This window comes from Cherax quadricarinatus, chromosome 77 (assembly GCF_038502225.1).
Source record: "Cherax quadricarinatus isolate ZL_2023a chromosome 77, ASM3850222v1, whole genome shotgun sequence".
Classification (NCBI taxonomy): domain Eukaryota; kingdom Metazoa; phylum Arthropoda; class Malacostraca; order Decapoda; family Parastacidae; genus Cherax; species Cherax quadricarinatus.
Genome location: NC_091368.1, coordinates 9,987,384 through 10,004,002, shown reverse-complemented (window position 1 = coordinate 10,004,002; position 16,619 = coordinate 9,987,384). Strand labels below are relative to the sequence as shown.

Sequence of the window (16,619 nt, the reverse complement as noted above, 5' to 3'; positions counted from 1 at the left end):
AATTTCTCTATTCTTTCAGAGTGGTTGTTTTGCATATATATATATATATATATATATATATATATATATATATATATATATATATATATATATATATATATATCCTAGGTACTAAGTTGGTAAACAGCAACTGCCCAGGGAGGTGCTACCGCCCTGCCAAGTAAGGGTACAACGAAAACCTGTAATTGTTTTACGTGATGGTAGGATTGCTGGTGTCTTTTGTCTGTCTCATAAACATGCAAGATTTGAGGTACGTCTTGCTACTTCTACTTGCACTTAGGTCACACTACACATACATGTTCAAGCAAATATATATACACACCCCTCTGGGTATTCTATTTTCTTTCTAGTTCTTGTTCATGTCTATTTCCTCTTATCTCCATGGGGAAGTGGAACAAAATTCTCCCTTCGTAAGCCATGCGTGTTGTAAGAGGCGACTAAAATACCGGGAGGAAGGGGCTAGTAACCCCTTCTCCCGTATAAATTACTAAATTTAAAAGAGAAACTTTCGTTTTTCTTTTTGGGCCACTCTGCCTTGGTGGGATACGGCCGGTGTGTTGAAAGATATATATATATATATATATATATATATATATATATATATATATATATATATATATATATATATATATATATATATATTTTATATATATATATATATATATATATATATATATATATATATATATATATATATATATATATATATATATATATATGTATGCAAACAGGCGATCTTAACTATGCAGGGCAAGCCACGGATGGGGGGGTGGAAATCTTTAGCTCAAGTACTTTCACACTTCTCAGTGCGTCATCAGGAGCTGTGCAATGTTGCAAGAAAGCATCCAAAGCAGGGAGAGAGGTGTCAGAGTAGCGTAGGTGTCACCGGCCACGTTTGCCCTTAAACTCTAAGGGTAACCGTGGCCGGTGACACTTACGCTATTCTGAGACCTCTCTCCCTGCTTTGGATGCTTTCTTGCAACATTGCACAGCTCCTGATGACGCACTGAGAAGTGTGAAAGAAATTGAGCTTAAGATTTCCACCCCCCGTGGCTTGCCCTGTCCTGCATATATATATATATATATATATATATATATATATCTATATATATATATATATATATATCTATATATCTATATATATATATATATATATATATATATATATATATATATATATATAATATTGCAAGGTACCACTTCAGCCTCGGAGAAGAGAATAAACGTACTTCAGGGAAAAATCTAGAGGTTTCGTGTTGGAGAAATATATATACTGAGACATGTGCCTCTCCTTGTATATATACTACTGTTCTCAGTGCATACATGTCATTAGACAATTCATAGGACAATTCAGGAAGGAAAAATGCATCCAAATTATTTCTGCCGCATCCTCTTGTAACAGACATTTTCGATTTAATTTTCTTCTGCTTCATGAAACAGATGAAGCCTATGGGCTCTTGACTCAAGGAATTGGAACTACTTTCCTTTTTTGTGTGTATCAACCTTAATCTCCTTTCATTCCCCAAATTCTATATTATCCTAGCTGGTTAAACTCTTTCAAATGAATATGTTTTAAAATAATGTAACATTGGGTTATAGCAGATGTGATGATGTGACCTGAAATATGCCATCATGTAAAAAGAATCAGATTATATTTCAAAATTGTAATTGTTTCTCGAAAACTTAAAGCCGATTACTATAGTTGCTGTCTTCTCGTAACTTTTCTTCTTTGAATTTATATACAATTTCTCCTTCGTTTCAGCCTTTATTCCATTACCTGCCCTTCCTTAACACCTTTTACTATATCATTTATTCTCCCAATTTCTAAATTTGTGTGGAGCTGTGTAGCATCATTGTCAGCTTTCCAAACAAATTATATTATCTGTAAGCCATTTTCTTGCAGAATTTCATCGGTATTTTCCACAGATCGGCAAAAATTTCTTTTTCATAATATATTATGTATTGCATTCTCTCCATTAAATCATTTCGTATGCATATTTAATCCAAGTGCATTTAAATCATTTTAATTGAATATTTTTCTTGTAGTAAACACTACAATCAAGCATACGTTGAAGCTTACACATTGGCACATACACTGTCACCCATACTAACATCAACAGACTCTCTCACACTGACACCCCACACTGTCACCATAGTAACACCCACATTGACACACTACCGCCCACGGTGCCGCCCAGAATGATACCCATTCTTCCTCAGACGAGCCAGGAAGGCCGAGCATCAGTGGCTACAGGACTGGTGAGGTGCTGGTGGCCGGGGAGAGACGAACGCTTGTGTGTCGTGTGTCAGGTGGCAATCCTCGTCCCTGGCTCACCTGGCACCGTCGTGGCCTCCTCCTCGATGACACCACCACTGCAGATGCTACCGGTGTCATCAACACTCACCAACTGACAGCCACTGCTGGTGATGACGGTGCTGTCTACGAGTGTCGCGTCAACAGTGACCTGCTACAACAGCCACTGCTAGCCAATGTCTCTCTTACCGTCTACTGTGAGTATTATCAGGCTCTTGGAGGAGGGAAGGAGGGAGGAAAGGATTCAGGAAGAAGGGGGGAGGGCGAAGATAGAGAAAGAGGACAAGGGAAAAGAAGACTTTAGATTAACGGATGGAAAATAAAGTAATGGCGGGAAAGAAAGAAGAGAAGGAGGGAGAGGAAGAGAGAGTTGGGAAAAGCTGGAGTACTGGAGGGAGGCAGAGAAGAATAAACGAAAATTAAATTTAAGTCTTCCAGCTCAGGTTGACAGATTTCATTACCTGTTGTACAAATTCCATCCTGTTTGATGGAATACGACATATAAAGGATGGAAGGCAGAGTGACATCAGACCTGGAGAATATTAATAAAGGTTTACTCAAAGAATATTTACATTTCTACAAAAAAAGCAACGAAGCTCTTTGTCGGGCAGCAGTACATTTCTTGTGTTCCCACTATGTAACTATCATATAGAGTCGGGTAGCAGTACACTTCTGGTGTTCCCACTATGTAACTATCATATAGAGTCGGGTAGCAGTACACTTCTGGTGTTCCCACTATGTAACTATCATATAGAGTCGGGTAGCAGTACACTTCTGGTGTTCCCACTATGTTACCATCATATAGAGTCGGGTAGCAGTACACTTCTCATGTGTCCAATATTATTAAAAACAATTAAAAGATTCAGGTAATCTGGACACTCACTCAAGAATGCCTTAATTCCTTTAAAAAAGATTAAAGTAAACTTTTAGGTAAATCTCCTCGATTAAAATACACGAGAAGTCAAGTATTACGTAATCAAACTGACGTCCCGAAATGGAAGAAGCGATATAATTATTGAAAATAAAATTATCACACGTAATGCTTTGGAATAAGTCAGTTATATAATCTATGAGGTAAGTTATAATAAGGTTACTAATTTATACATTTAGAAAGGACTTAATTTTAAGTGAGTTCTTGCTAATTGACCAGTTTTATCTATTCGGCACGACACATATTATCCACGGCACACAAGAGCGTTGATAGCACCAGCAAAACGAACATTTCTTTTGAGTTCTTTAATACTATCAGAAAGACACGTATGTGTATTTCTTCCATTTCTGTTTGAAGAGGACAGGAGGAGCAGGAAATGGAGCAGACACAGGAAGAAATAGCGACAATTACGAACCGTTTTAGATTGTTGAAATATATGTTTGATATCTAAGGGATGAGTGGTGTTATTAATATTCATGTCTACGTGTGGGTTATTTAATAATAATAATAATAATAATAATAATAATAATAATAATAATAATAATAATAATAATAGTAATAATAATAAAAATAATAATAATATCTAAAAAATAATAATAGTAATAATAGTGATAATAATTATAATAAACAATAATAATAATAATAATAATAATAATAATAATAATAATAATAATAATAATATCTAAAAAATAATAATAGTAATAATAGTGATAATAATTATAATAAACATAATAATCATAATAATAATAATAATAATAATAATAATAATAATAAAATACGTTTTGGTGAAAACCTTCTTCACTGACTGGAAATATTACCGAATTCTTTATTATATTTTCCCCTCTTCGATAGAACTTTTTTTTTTTTCACTGTGTTTAGGGTCACAGCTTTTGAAAAATATCTTCATGTTGAATTTTCACTGCGCCATCATGATTGTTACTGTTTGTATGCTGTTGCAGAATAGTAGGACATGATAGCACTGTTGTCCTGTTTCTGTTGCAACTGTTGTCGCTGGGAAAGAATGTAAGGAGCAGAAAAAAGCAGGAGGGAGAGAAAATGAAAGAACAAAGAGGGGAAAAATGGTTTGTAGGAGGGAGACAACACGGGATGGTTAATGGAGAGAGAGAGGGAGAAGAGGAAGTAATGAGAGGAGGGACGATAATTGAGAATAAAGGAGGGAGGAAGCGATAGAAAGAAGCAGGGGGAGAAACGGATGGAAGCAATAAGAGAGGAGAGGAAGCAGTGAGGAAGGGAATGAAACAGTGAGAAAGGAAAAGAAGCGGAATAGAAGGGAAAATAAGGAAAATAGTAAGGGGAAAGAAATTACGACGAAGGGAATGGATAACAAGACAGGGCTGATAAGAAGCGAGGATAAAGGTAGGAAACATGGGAAGACATTGCAATGAAAAGGAAGAAGGTGAGGAATAGATGGGACGAAAGAATAAAAGAGAACAAGAAGACAGAGAAGAAAGATGGAAGAGACGGAGAAAATCCGAAGGTATTTTCATTACTTCATGAGGAAACAAGCAAGACGAAGGAAGGGCGGGAGAAGATGGAGAGAAGGAGAGAGGGAGAAGGAAGAGAGGCAATGTTCTCACTATGTGCTGTTGGTATTGAGCGATCACGGAAATAACGAAGTAGCTAGCAGGTGTGTGTGTGTGTGTGTGTGTGTGTGTGTGTGTGTGTGTGTGTGTGTGTGTGTGTGTGTGTGTATGTGTGTGTGTATGTGTGTGTGTGTATGAAATTTTGAGTCATGTTTATTCTGTCCTATTTTCAGTTATTTATTAATCATCAAACTTCATCAAATATTCATTGGTCGTAGCACTTGCCACTTCGTCAGCACAATCGTTCCATTGGTCAACCATAATACGTTCCCTCAAGTTTTCATTCATCCTGACGATCCAGTCAGTGGTCAACACATCTGGATCCTTTTTAGTAACATCAGCTGTGCCTCACCAAGGGGCAGGGTGACGTAAAGAAAAAAGAGTCACCATCATTTGAGCAACACCAGTATTTCAGGAAATACACGGATATCATAGATCAAATGAATAGTCTGTTTAGCAAAGTAACAAAATCCAGTATCGCTTAGTCTTAATTTTTTTTTTCAATTTGCAAATGTGACGTCTTGAAGTCTCTTTAATTATTATTTCAAGTCCTTTTATGACCTTCTATGTGATCATCATGTCTCCTATTTTTCTCGTATCATTCAGCGTGAACATTTTAGCGCTTTCAGTTTACATTATACCTCAAATTTTTGTAACCTTGATATGACTTTTTATCTCTTCTAAACACCTTTTCTAATTAATCCACGTTATTTGTTTTCATGGAGAAAACCTCACGACCGTTGTTTATTCCAATTTTGGGCGTAAAACAGCATAATATATATATACTATATATATATATGTATATGTATATATGTATATATATATATATGTATATGTCAGCATAGTTGCTGATCCCTGTATTCCCAGTATTATATAGCATAGCATATTAGTATCATCCCTGTGCTTTAGACACGAGATCCCTCGTAGGCCTGTGGCTTGGTGTGACGTCACGGGTTGCTCACGAGGAGTCCCATTCCTCTGTCCCGGTCTCACTCGGCGGCAGACCTACAAGACGTGAACAGGCTTGGCACCGGGCTCCATCTCTCATCTCAGTCTGACAATATATCTACCATCCTACAAGTGTGTCTACTTTCAACCTGTGATATCTCCATTCAAGAACCCTTACGATAAATGGTGACAGCGGTGAGCCTGTAATTCTGACGATTACAGCGATTTCTGGAGATAAAGTTGTCGACCAGCAAGACGGCCATTTCGTGTGACCAGTAGGCCTACCGACTACCGAGGTTCACCCCAGCCAGCTACCTCAAGCCAGCTACTCTACCAGCTTCTACATTATTCACTGGTCAGTCTCTTTGTATTAGTGTTTCCTGCTTTTTTGCATTACTCCCGAGGGGTTGACCCGAGTTTGCAAAATAAGCCAGCTTCCAGTCTGTGGTGGGGGAGTCAGAACACCCGAGTCCAGTCCAGCCTAGCCTACTCCATCCAATTATTTTGCCTGCCAAGCCAGCTTCCACCCCTGCTGTGCTCATCGTGTGAAGTTATCAAGCTATTCTGTGTGAAGGGTTAAGATAAGCCAGCTAGCAACTAACCCAGGTGTCTTACCCCAGTACTCAAGCAAGCCACATGAGTAGCCTTCATCGCTTGTGATTCAAGTTCCAAGCATTCTGAGTGCTCCTTGTCATCCTTGTGGTGTTGTAGTATTTCGTGGGTTTCTTCTAAGCCAGCCGGCTTAGAATTATCTTCGCGGCAGTGTGGGTTTTCTCAGTGAGGCTTACGACGTTCAACCCATAAGCCCAGCCACTCACGATCACGTGTGTCGCACCATTGCCGGTCTCAGACGCCTCGCTCAGCCATTACCCACAAACCCAACTACAGTCGGCCATTACAACTCACCTACCTCATCAGTGTTTTGGTGCACTGCTAAGGGTTGTAGCACCATATTTTAAGGACCACATAGGGGGTCAAGAGCTAGAGTGTGTTCGCGCCATCTTTATAAAGCCTCCTGTGTGTTGTCTCTCGCCGATTTAAGCGCAATTCTACGATCATCTGTGCAGAGGACAGCAGCAAGACGATATAAACAATCCATCAGTCTCATTCTTCAAGTTGTTACAGCTATAATATTTTTTTTTTAGAGACATTTGCGAGTGTTGAGACATTTCTTTTGTGTTCCCAGTGAATTTTTCTCTTAGTGACATTCAGTGACTCTTGATCAGACTCAGTGTTTATCATGTACTGATTGCATTAATTTCTTTTAATCTCCTTAATTCAGTGTTAATTTTCGTGCATTATTTTATATCTGTTGTGTTGTGTATCTTTTTATACACTTGAAGTAAGTACTTAGTGTTTCCTTTGTTGTGTGTGCAACATATGAGCAATATAGAACTTGTGTTTAAACTTCAGAATTCCAGTGTATTAACTCAGTAAATTTTTCACCTCATATTCTGCATCACAACTCAGTGTTGTCTGTTATTTTTTTTTCTTCCCAGCATTTGTGTAATTTTTGTTTTGTTCCCTGTGTGTTGAACATTCTTGTGTTCATATTCTTTCCATTTAGCCAGTGTCTAATTTGTCTTATTTCCACAGACAATAGTGCCATTTTTAAAGCTCCAGCAAGAAATCTGTTTACAAAATTTTTTAAAACATCAAGTTTCATTGCAAGAAAATTCTAGTATTGTGTTTATGTTGATGTGTTCTGCATCACTGTAAGTGTTCAACCCTCTGTTTTGTTATGTATTTTTTGCACCTATTATTTTTTTCATGTTTTATTGAACAAATTCACTCTTAGTGCAATTTTTAAATTCTCCTTCTAAAGTAAATTGTTCTTTTGCTTGTTGTTTAAGTGCAGTTAAGAGTTAAAGTGTTCATTCCTTGATATATTTCTTTTCTTGTGTGTTATAATTTTTATTATTGCACATTGACTCATTTTGCAATAATTCTTGTGCAAATATTGTGTTGCTATTAAAGTTTTTCTTGCAGAAAATTTTATGCAGTGTTGTGCAATACAGTTTATTACAGTGCAGTTTCTTATGCTCTGTTCTGTGCATAGTATTTTATTCTGTCTGTCATTTTAATTTTTATTTCAGTGAATTGTGTGTTTGTTTTAATTTTTGCACAAGTTTATTGAGTCCATTTTATTATTTTATTGTGTATTTTCCTTGTTGCATTGAAAGTAAAGACAACTCACTGTGCCATTTATTCAATTTAAAGTAAAAGTTGAGCATATTAGATTTGAGCAAAGTACAAGTTCTCTTGATTTTCAGTGTTTGTTAAGTTGCATATTATTCTTGTGTGAGTTCTTTGCTTACTGTGTAACTTGTCAATTTTTAATTACTTATGCAGAATAGTTAAGCATTTTTTTCCATTTAAGCTTATTGTGTCATTCTCTCCATTTTTCTTGACTTATGCCCTTCAGTATTTTCACTGAGAAGATGTCCCAGTCACTTTTGAACGTTCACTTAGTGTATCATTCCAGTCAAAGTCAATATGAATCAGTCCACAGTACCAACATTCCCTTACTGACTGAAAGACAATACCTAGCCCTTGAGCAATGTGTTTGTTCTCACAGCTTGTATCTGAGATTTGTTAAAGTGCTGCGAAATGTGAAGTTCAGATTAAGTTCCTATAGATCCACGAATTACTTATTAACGTAGCCGAGCGGTCAGGCACTAGTAATTCTGTCACTCCCATCTGTGTTCCACCTATACCTTCAGACTTGCAGGATAGTGTTCCGTTGCCTCAAGTGTCCGGGGACACTCAGACTGCCTTGAGTGCACAGCCTATCCCTGCAATGACTGCTAGTTCGAGTAGTAGTTTCTCCACAGGGGATGCCTTGTCAGAAAACGATTACTTGCAACTAGTAATGCCATCTCTTGTTGATGTGACATGCTGTCTGCAGAAAGACGTCTCTGTTACAGCTAGTGTTCTCACTAGAGTGTCTGTTGTTGTTCCTAATGTTCCAGATGGTGATCCCATCCTAGTTGACAGTAATCAGTGCATTGTAAGAAGTTATTTCTCGAATAACTTTCACATGTTAACGTTGTAAGTGTAGTTTCTTTATAGCTGATACCTCGTGTCACTGTGTGCGACTCAGATTGAATATCAGCATTGTTCACCGTGTTCATTTCTTTTCTCCTGTGCTTGCAGTTGAGATAGTAGATTCGTTCTCCCTTGCTCATATTGCGTGTTATAGCGTTAATTTTTTCAACCGGGGGGAGTCATCCACTCCACCGAGTTTGTTCTTTCCTCCAGTAAGGAAGAACTGTTACCTTTATTCCAGAACAAACAGCCTACTGGAAGGTTAGCCAGATGGACCTTGACTATCCAAGAGTTCAATCCCACTTTTGAAAATTTACCTGGCAAGTCAAATGTAGTCGCAGATGCTTTATCGCGACACGTTAGTGTAGTTACTGCAGATCCTCCATTTACTGTCGAGGATGTCAAAACTGCCCAAAGAATAGATCCCTTGTGTTCTGGTGTGATTCGATTCCTGCTCCAGGAAGATCTTATTCTTACTGTGAAGCCACCAGTCCATTAGTGACTTTGTAATGAGCCAAGAATTACTGTATCGAATAGTCGAGTTGAGTACTCCTAGCAGACGAATTAGTAATTCCACAGTCACTAGTGATTGTAGTTGTATCTTTTGTAGATACTCGTTCAGATCTCTCTCAGTCAAGGCATGTGTTAGCCATTGCAGAGGAATTCGATCCTCCCAGAGATGATAACCATTCTGCATACGTAAACCTCACCCTCGCAGAATTGGGTTTAAGTGTAAACAGCCTGCATAATTAGATGTCCGAGATGAATGAAATTGTCAACTGTGTGTTTATTATTAGCTGATCAGTTTGTCAGAAATTTTCGTGTTCACGTTCCCTCCGTATTCTGAGAATTAACAGTCTAGATTTGAGTGCACCGAATCTGCCTTTCTGTTAAACACTTCTTTGTATATAATTATTCTTCCTCAGAATCCGTAGAGTGCATGAATACAGATCGATCGATCAATTCCATCCATATTGTATAATGATTTGTTCTTATAGTTTGTAATGATTACGTTAACACCCATTACGTCAAAATCATGTTGTACCATCCATTAGTTCTAAGTTATATATGAATTTGTTATTGTATAGAATCAGCCCAGATCCGCCTGCCTGTTCAGCCTATAGTATAGTAGTGTATGTCGGGACGACATACGTAACATGACCGAGCTGTCAGCATAGTTGCTGATCCCTGTATTCCCAGTATTATATAGCATAGCATATTAGTATCATCCCTGTGCTTTAGACACGAGATCCCTCGTAGGCCTGTGGCTTGGTGTGACGTCACGGGTTGCTCACGAGGAGTGATTCCTCTGTCCCGCTCTCACTCGGCGGCAGACCTACAGAACGTGAACAGGCTTGGCACCGGGCTCCATCTCCCATCTCAGTCTGACAATATATCTACCATCCTACAAGTGTGTCTACTTTCAACCTGTGATATCTCCATTCAAGAACCCTTTACGATATATATATATATGTATAATATATATATATATATATATATATATATGTATAATATATATATATATATATATATATATATGTATAATATATATATATATATATATATATATATATATATATATATATATATATATATATATATATATATATATATATATATATATATATATATATGTGTGTGTGTGTGTGTGTGTGTGTGTGAGTGTGTGTGTGTGTGTGTGTGTGTGAGTGTGTGTGTGTGAGTGTGTGTGTGAGTGTGTGTGTGTGTGTGTGTGTGTGTGTGTGTGTGTGTGTGTGTGTGTGTGTGTGTGTGTGTGTGTGTGTGTGTGTGTGTGTGTGTGTGTGTGTGTGTGTGTGTGTGTGTGTGTGTGCTACAACCCATCCCATCCTCACTTGACTGCCCAACCTCCTCTCTCGTGGCAACCCAACCCATCCTCACGTGACATCTCAATTCGTCTTAACGTGGCAACCCAACCCACCCTCACATTGGAAAAGTAAAGACATGTACAGTATAATGTGATCCTTTATTGACAATGTTTCGCCCACACAGTGGCTTTATCAAGTCACAAACAGATCGTTGTCAATACATGATCACACATACTGCTTATGTGTTTATTTTTCCATTGTGTCGGTATTTTATGCCATTTACTTCCACCGTCCTGACATGATAAACCCAACTGTTTTTGCAGCAATAAGGAAGCACAACATACCTGAAACTCATAATCGGAGATCAACACAGTGTGCACTTACCATCATAGATCAATATAGCGAATGTACACTCATAATTATAAATCAACATAGTGTACTCTTACAATCAGGATAAACACAGAGCATGTGGACTTTCAGAGTTCAGAGATTCAGACAGCGTGCACTTTTAACGCAATGTACAGTAACATGGATTAACACATTATACTCTTACAGAAATCAACAGTGTAAACTTATAGTCAGACATTAACACAGTGTTCACTTGTGGTCAGAGATCAACACAGTGTACAAACTTATTTTCAGATACCAACACAATACACCTACAGACATACATAAATTCATGTCATAATCAACACAGCACACTACTGACACACAGTCTTTAAGTAATCAACATAAACATTGCAGACTAACAATCAGAGATCGAAACAACACTACAGACTCACGACAATTGATCATCAAAACACTACAGGCTCACAGTCGGAGATTAATACACGCCTCACTTATAAAAGCAATTGATGCTCTGTGACTTGCAGAATTAACGGACATTTTCGGGAAGACTAGTAGAACACACTGGCTCTCCCTTATCCTATGTAATGTGCTAACCTTCGTAGATTTTCAGAACACTCAAAATTCCCTGGGGATAAATAAAGCTCTTTTCTCCTTCGTCAAGCACATTGATATCCATATATTAATAGAATACGGAAATCTTTGTAGATGAATGGTTCAGAGAACCGACATGTTGATAAATTAGACACATGTGCAACTCTTGGGTATCTTTATTGAGGAAACGTTTTGCCACACAGTGGCTTCATCAGTCCATACATAGGAGAAACTTGAAGAACAGGAGGAGACAGGTTGAGGGACTGATTACCTCATTCTCCTCCTGTTCTTCAAGTTTCTCCTATGTATGGACTGATGAAGCCACTGTGTGGCGAAACGTTTCCTCAATAAAGATACCCAAGAGTTGCACATGTGTCTAATTTATCAACGGAAATCTTTAACTTAAAAAGAATTCATAAATCTCCATTGATTTACAATAAACTAACATTTCTAAAAACTTATAGAAAATGATTATCTCCCTAATCTCATTTTTCATATAAAACACTCGAAATTCTACGTTTTCAGAGCACTTTAATCTTTTTTTTTACAGATGCCCCTTCCTCAGTCAGTGTTTCGGGGCCATCCCAGGTGCAGGAAGGTGCAGTTGTTTCTCTTACCTGTGAGACCAGTGAATCGAATCCTCCTGCCTCTCTCACTTGGCTGGTTAATGGTAAGTGATGGCTTGTTCCTTTAACCGTCCACCCAAGCACACATTTATGAGTCTCACGAATTTCCTAGAGATATATGACAAAGTGATGGAAACAGAGAATTTGACACAGCACACACGAGACGCTTACAAGCTTAGAGCAGCCTGGGGTAGCAGGGTATGAACTCAAGTTGCTACAGAAATACTTGGTGAATAGAAGGCAGAAAGTAATGGTAAGAAAAGTACCAGAATGGGCACTGATGATGAGCGGAGTTCCCCAAGAACCAAAGCTTGGACCCCAGCAGCTTTTCATACAGGTTAAATGACCTGTCAGAGGAAATTAAATCATATACATTCCTGTTATGTTTGTGAGCATAATATGAATGATTACAATCCAAGATGGCAGGGAAAGACTAAAGACGGATTGAAGGTTATTACTTGAATTCAGTCCATATATGTAAAAAAATAATGAATATACAAGCAGCAACTTGAGAGGAGAGAAGCTGTAGACAACGTGCAAGGAGAGAGAACTTCTTGTAAGCAATGCACCAAGCATATCACTAGTAGTACATGAGAATTACTTAACATAAGCAGCAATATGCAAGACTAGGTAACCTAAGAACTGCTTTTAGGAACCTGAACGAGGTTTCATTTAGGACAAATAACACAATGTACGTTTTATCCATCGATAAGTATACTGCACAAGCATAAAACTATAACCTGATGGAACATACAGAAATTAGAAAAAAAAAGTTCTACGAAATTGGTGCTATAAACGAGGATAACAGATTGAAAAGAGACTTGATGCACTCACCCTAACAACAGTAGAAAAGAGAAGAACCAGCGAGAACATGATCTTGATCAAAATATTTAGAGAATTAGATGAAATGGCGAGAAACGGGTTATTTGAGATGCGCGAAGAGATAGCAAGGAGCACAGACAGCAGCTAAAGAAACAGAATAGTTATAGGGACGTCGGGAAGTACTTTGTTAGTTGTAGCGTGGTCAGTGGTGGGAGAGGAAAACACTATACACAGAGTGGATATAATCGGGCCACAGAGACGAGGTGTTTCCTCTTAGGAAGGGCCACGAGCGACGAATCGACCCTTAAACCAAACTATATGAATACAGCTAAGTAGGTAAACAAAAATATATACACGCATGCACGCATATATATACACAGAAGAATCACAGAAATGTCAGGAAATACTTTTTCAGTCCCAGAGTGGTCAGGAACGGAACTACCTGCACAAGAACGTTACAGATGCGGGATTCATACATAGCTTTAAGAATAGGTATGGTAGGACTCTTCAAGTGATGAAGAACGTATTTAATGGCAACCAGCGGAGAGTCGAGGCCAAAAATAAGTACATATACTTGAGTCTAAACACACACACACACACACACACACACACACACACACACACACACACACACACACACACACACACACACACACACACACACACACACGCACACACATACATATTCACAAAAATGACTACAGATTATATATATAACTGTGAAAAGCAAGAAACAAAAGATTACTATAGATAATGGAAATGTAAAGATAAAAACCATTTTAGGCTGTATAAAAATGTAGAGAGAGAGAGAGAGAGAGAGAGAGAGAGACAGGGAGAGAGAGAGAGAGAGAGAGAGAGAGAGAGACAGAGAGAGAGAGAGAGAGAGAGAGAGAGAGAGAGAGAAAGAGAGAGAGAGAGAGAGAGAGAGAGAGAGAGAGAGAGAGAGAGAGAGAGAGAGAGAGAGAGAGAGAGAGAGAGAGAGAGAGAGAGAGAGAGAGAGAGAGAGAGAGAGAGAGAGAGAGAGAGAGAGAGTAGAGAATAATATTGACCAGGAAACCGTACCTCAGGGAAACAAAAAGGTACAATTAAATTTTTATACATAGCGCCTGAGGTTTAAAAACAGGTAAATGGTAGACCACGAAAAAGAGTAGTGTAAAAGAGTAGGTGAGGATAAGGACTGGAGACCACAGCCGTAGAAGAGAAAGATGCACAGATTGAATGGAGTCTCTAAAATTTTGGAGGCCCGAGTCCAAGAGATCATAGCAGCAGATACTGCAAAAATATTTGAGGAATAGACACTAAGACAAGAAACAATCACGTTCTTCAGCCTGGCCCCCAGACCATAACTTACCTGCCCCTTCTGTCTCTAGCTCATGATGACAGATTCTCTTTACCTTGTGAATCAAATCCATCCTGAATCATACAATAAAATATTGAAACATGGCTAGATTTTTTTCACACTGTATGCATCATATCGAGTTGGGTAGCATCATATTTCCGATGTATCAAAATTTATTTTACAGAAAGGAAAAAAAAATTCCTCTCACCCACATTTACCCCTAGCCTATTCCTTTAATTCTAACCCCCCTTCCCCCAGCATCAACATTTCCACACTTCACAAAGAATCTCAAAATATACATCCACACCCCACTAAAGCCTTATTATATTTCTTTTAAATCTAGCTTTACACTTGCTTAAAAAAAAATATTAACTTTTGTGTGATGCAGAGTTCAGCTCAGGTTATATTCCTCGGTTGTCTCACAGATTTTACATGATATTCTGGCTTCCCCAAAGTAGCACTGTAAATAATACATAAGTTTTCCGAGGTTGGTTCTGTTTCCTGATACGTAAGCTTCTCCAAGGTAGCATTGAGGTATGACGCAGGCACCAACAAGAGTGCATTTTTGCACGATATACTAATCTACCAGAGAATACTAGAAGGTCTGCCTTTTGAAAGCTTTCCAGCATGTATCCTGTTTCTGAGTTGTAACAAATTTGCTAGTTCCTGTCCATTTCATGGAAGCAGGTCCACTTATATCAGTAAAACTATTATTAGGCACGGCTTTAATAAATATATAAATGGGAAGACAAATAACAGCTATTACATGAATAAAAAGGCATAATACCTTGTTTGGAACCAAACAACGATGTCTAGGGTTAACATAATTCATAATCAACGTATATATATATATATATATATATATATATATATATATATATATATATATATATATATATATATATATATATATATATATATGGTGCTAAATATATTAAACAAATAATAATATAAGCCAAATATTTTTTTCATTAGCTACTAACGAAAGAGTAACATTTGATATTATAACATTAAATAATATACATGTATAGACAATATTTGCTTCTCCAAAGTGGTACTGATGAATGATACGTAGGCCTCTCCAGTATGTCTCTGTTCATTGATACATAAGCCTCTCTAAGGTGGAAATATTTCATGGTTTTTCAAGGTGGTACAGTTGTGTGATACATAGGCCAACCTAATGTGACACTGGTGTCTGCTGTGTACCTTTGTTAACAATAATTTATGACACTAGATTTCCTTGGTATCGATACTACCTCCAGTCCACTTCAATATAGACAATAAGATATTCTGCTGTCCTATTCTTCCATGTACTTCATCCTCCTTTCATTCCTTCTCTCCCTAGTCTCCTAATCTTCCTATTTTCCATATGCCCCACTGGAGAAATGACTCATTTAGACGACTACTGTTGCTTTCCCAGGGGAGGAAATGAGCTCTTCGCGTGAGATCATGAGCCGAGTGAGCACGGGTGGGTGGGCTACCTCCTCCGAGCTGACTTACGTCGTCAGCAAGTCAGCTCAGGACAACCAGGTAGCTGCAGCAAGCAGCGAGCTCAAGGTGGAGTGTCGCGCCATCAACCCTTCCATCGAGCAACGGGTGTCCAAAACCATCACCATGACCATTACTAGTGAGTGCTCAGCCTTCCTTCCCCTCAAGGACGGTTCCTTGATGCTGGTGAGGGGCTCTTGATCTAGGGAATTGGATCTGTGCTCCAGTTCCCCGAATTAAGCCTAAATACCTTCCACAGCCCCTCCGAACAGGCGCTGTATAATCCTCCGGATTATACAGCGTTTTCATATGCAATGATTAGTGGTATTTGAATTATCTTACTACGTTGACCTCTTATTATACATAATAAAGTGCTAGCATGTATTACAAGATTTGACTTTTGCATCATCTAAAAAATAATTTAAATATGATTTTTAAGTTAGCCCCGCTTTATCAATATATTTTTCACATCCTTAATTTTTTTTAGGGACATACCAAATTTATATAAACCAAAGCCAATCAAGCAAACCAGATGCCATATTTCGAATCATCACCTCAAATTTTCCCTAGAATCGGTGCAATTTCATTGACCAGAAAGTGAGTGTTGACTATAGCATTCCTTACTTTATTTTCATTTTACTTACATATTTATCAAATATACTGAGTGAGCAGAACGACTCAGAACAAGCGCGAAGTTAAAAAAAACAAGTATTTATCTTTTTTTTGTTTACCTC

The 16,619-nt window shown here is 38.0% G+C and overlaps 1 protein-coding gene across 1 annotated transcript in view; it reads left to right on the top strand.

Annotated features, from left to right (window-relative positions):
* LOC138854986 (synaptogenesis protein syg-2-like) overlaps positions 1-16,231 on the top strand; it is a 29,086-nt gene extending 12,855 nt beyond the window's left edge. The window contains exons 2-4 of the mRNA XM_070101418.1: positions 2,199-2,511; positions 12,161-12,280; positions 15,818-16,231. Of these exons, the coding sequence (XP_069957519.1) occupies positions 2,199-2,511; positions 12,161-12,280; positions 15,818-16,086 (702 nt within the window). The 3' untranslated portion in view covers positions 16,087-16,231. The remainder of the gene's footprint in view (positions 1-2,198; positions 2,512-12,160; positions 12,281-15,817) is intronic.
* Positions 16,232-16,619: the final 388 nt, after the last annotated feature.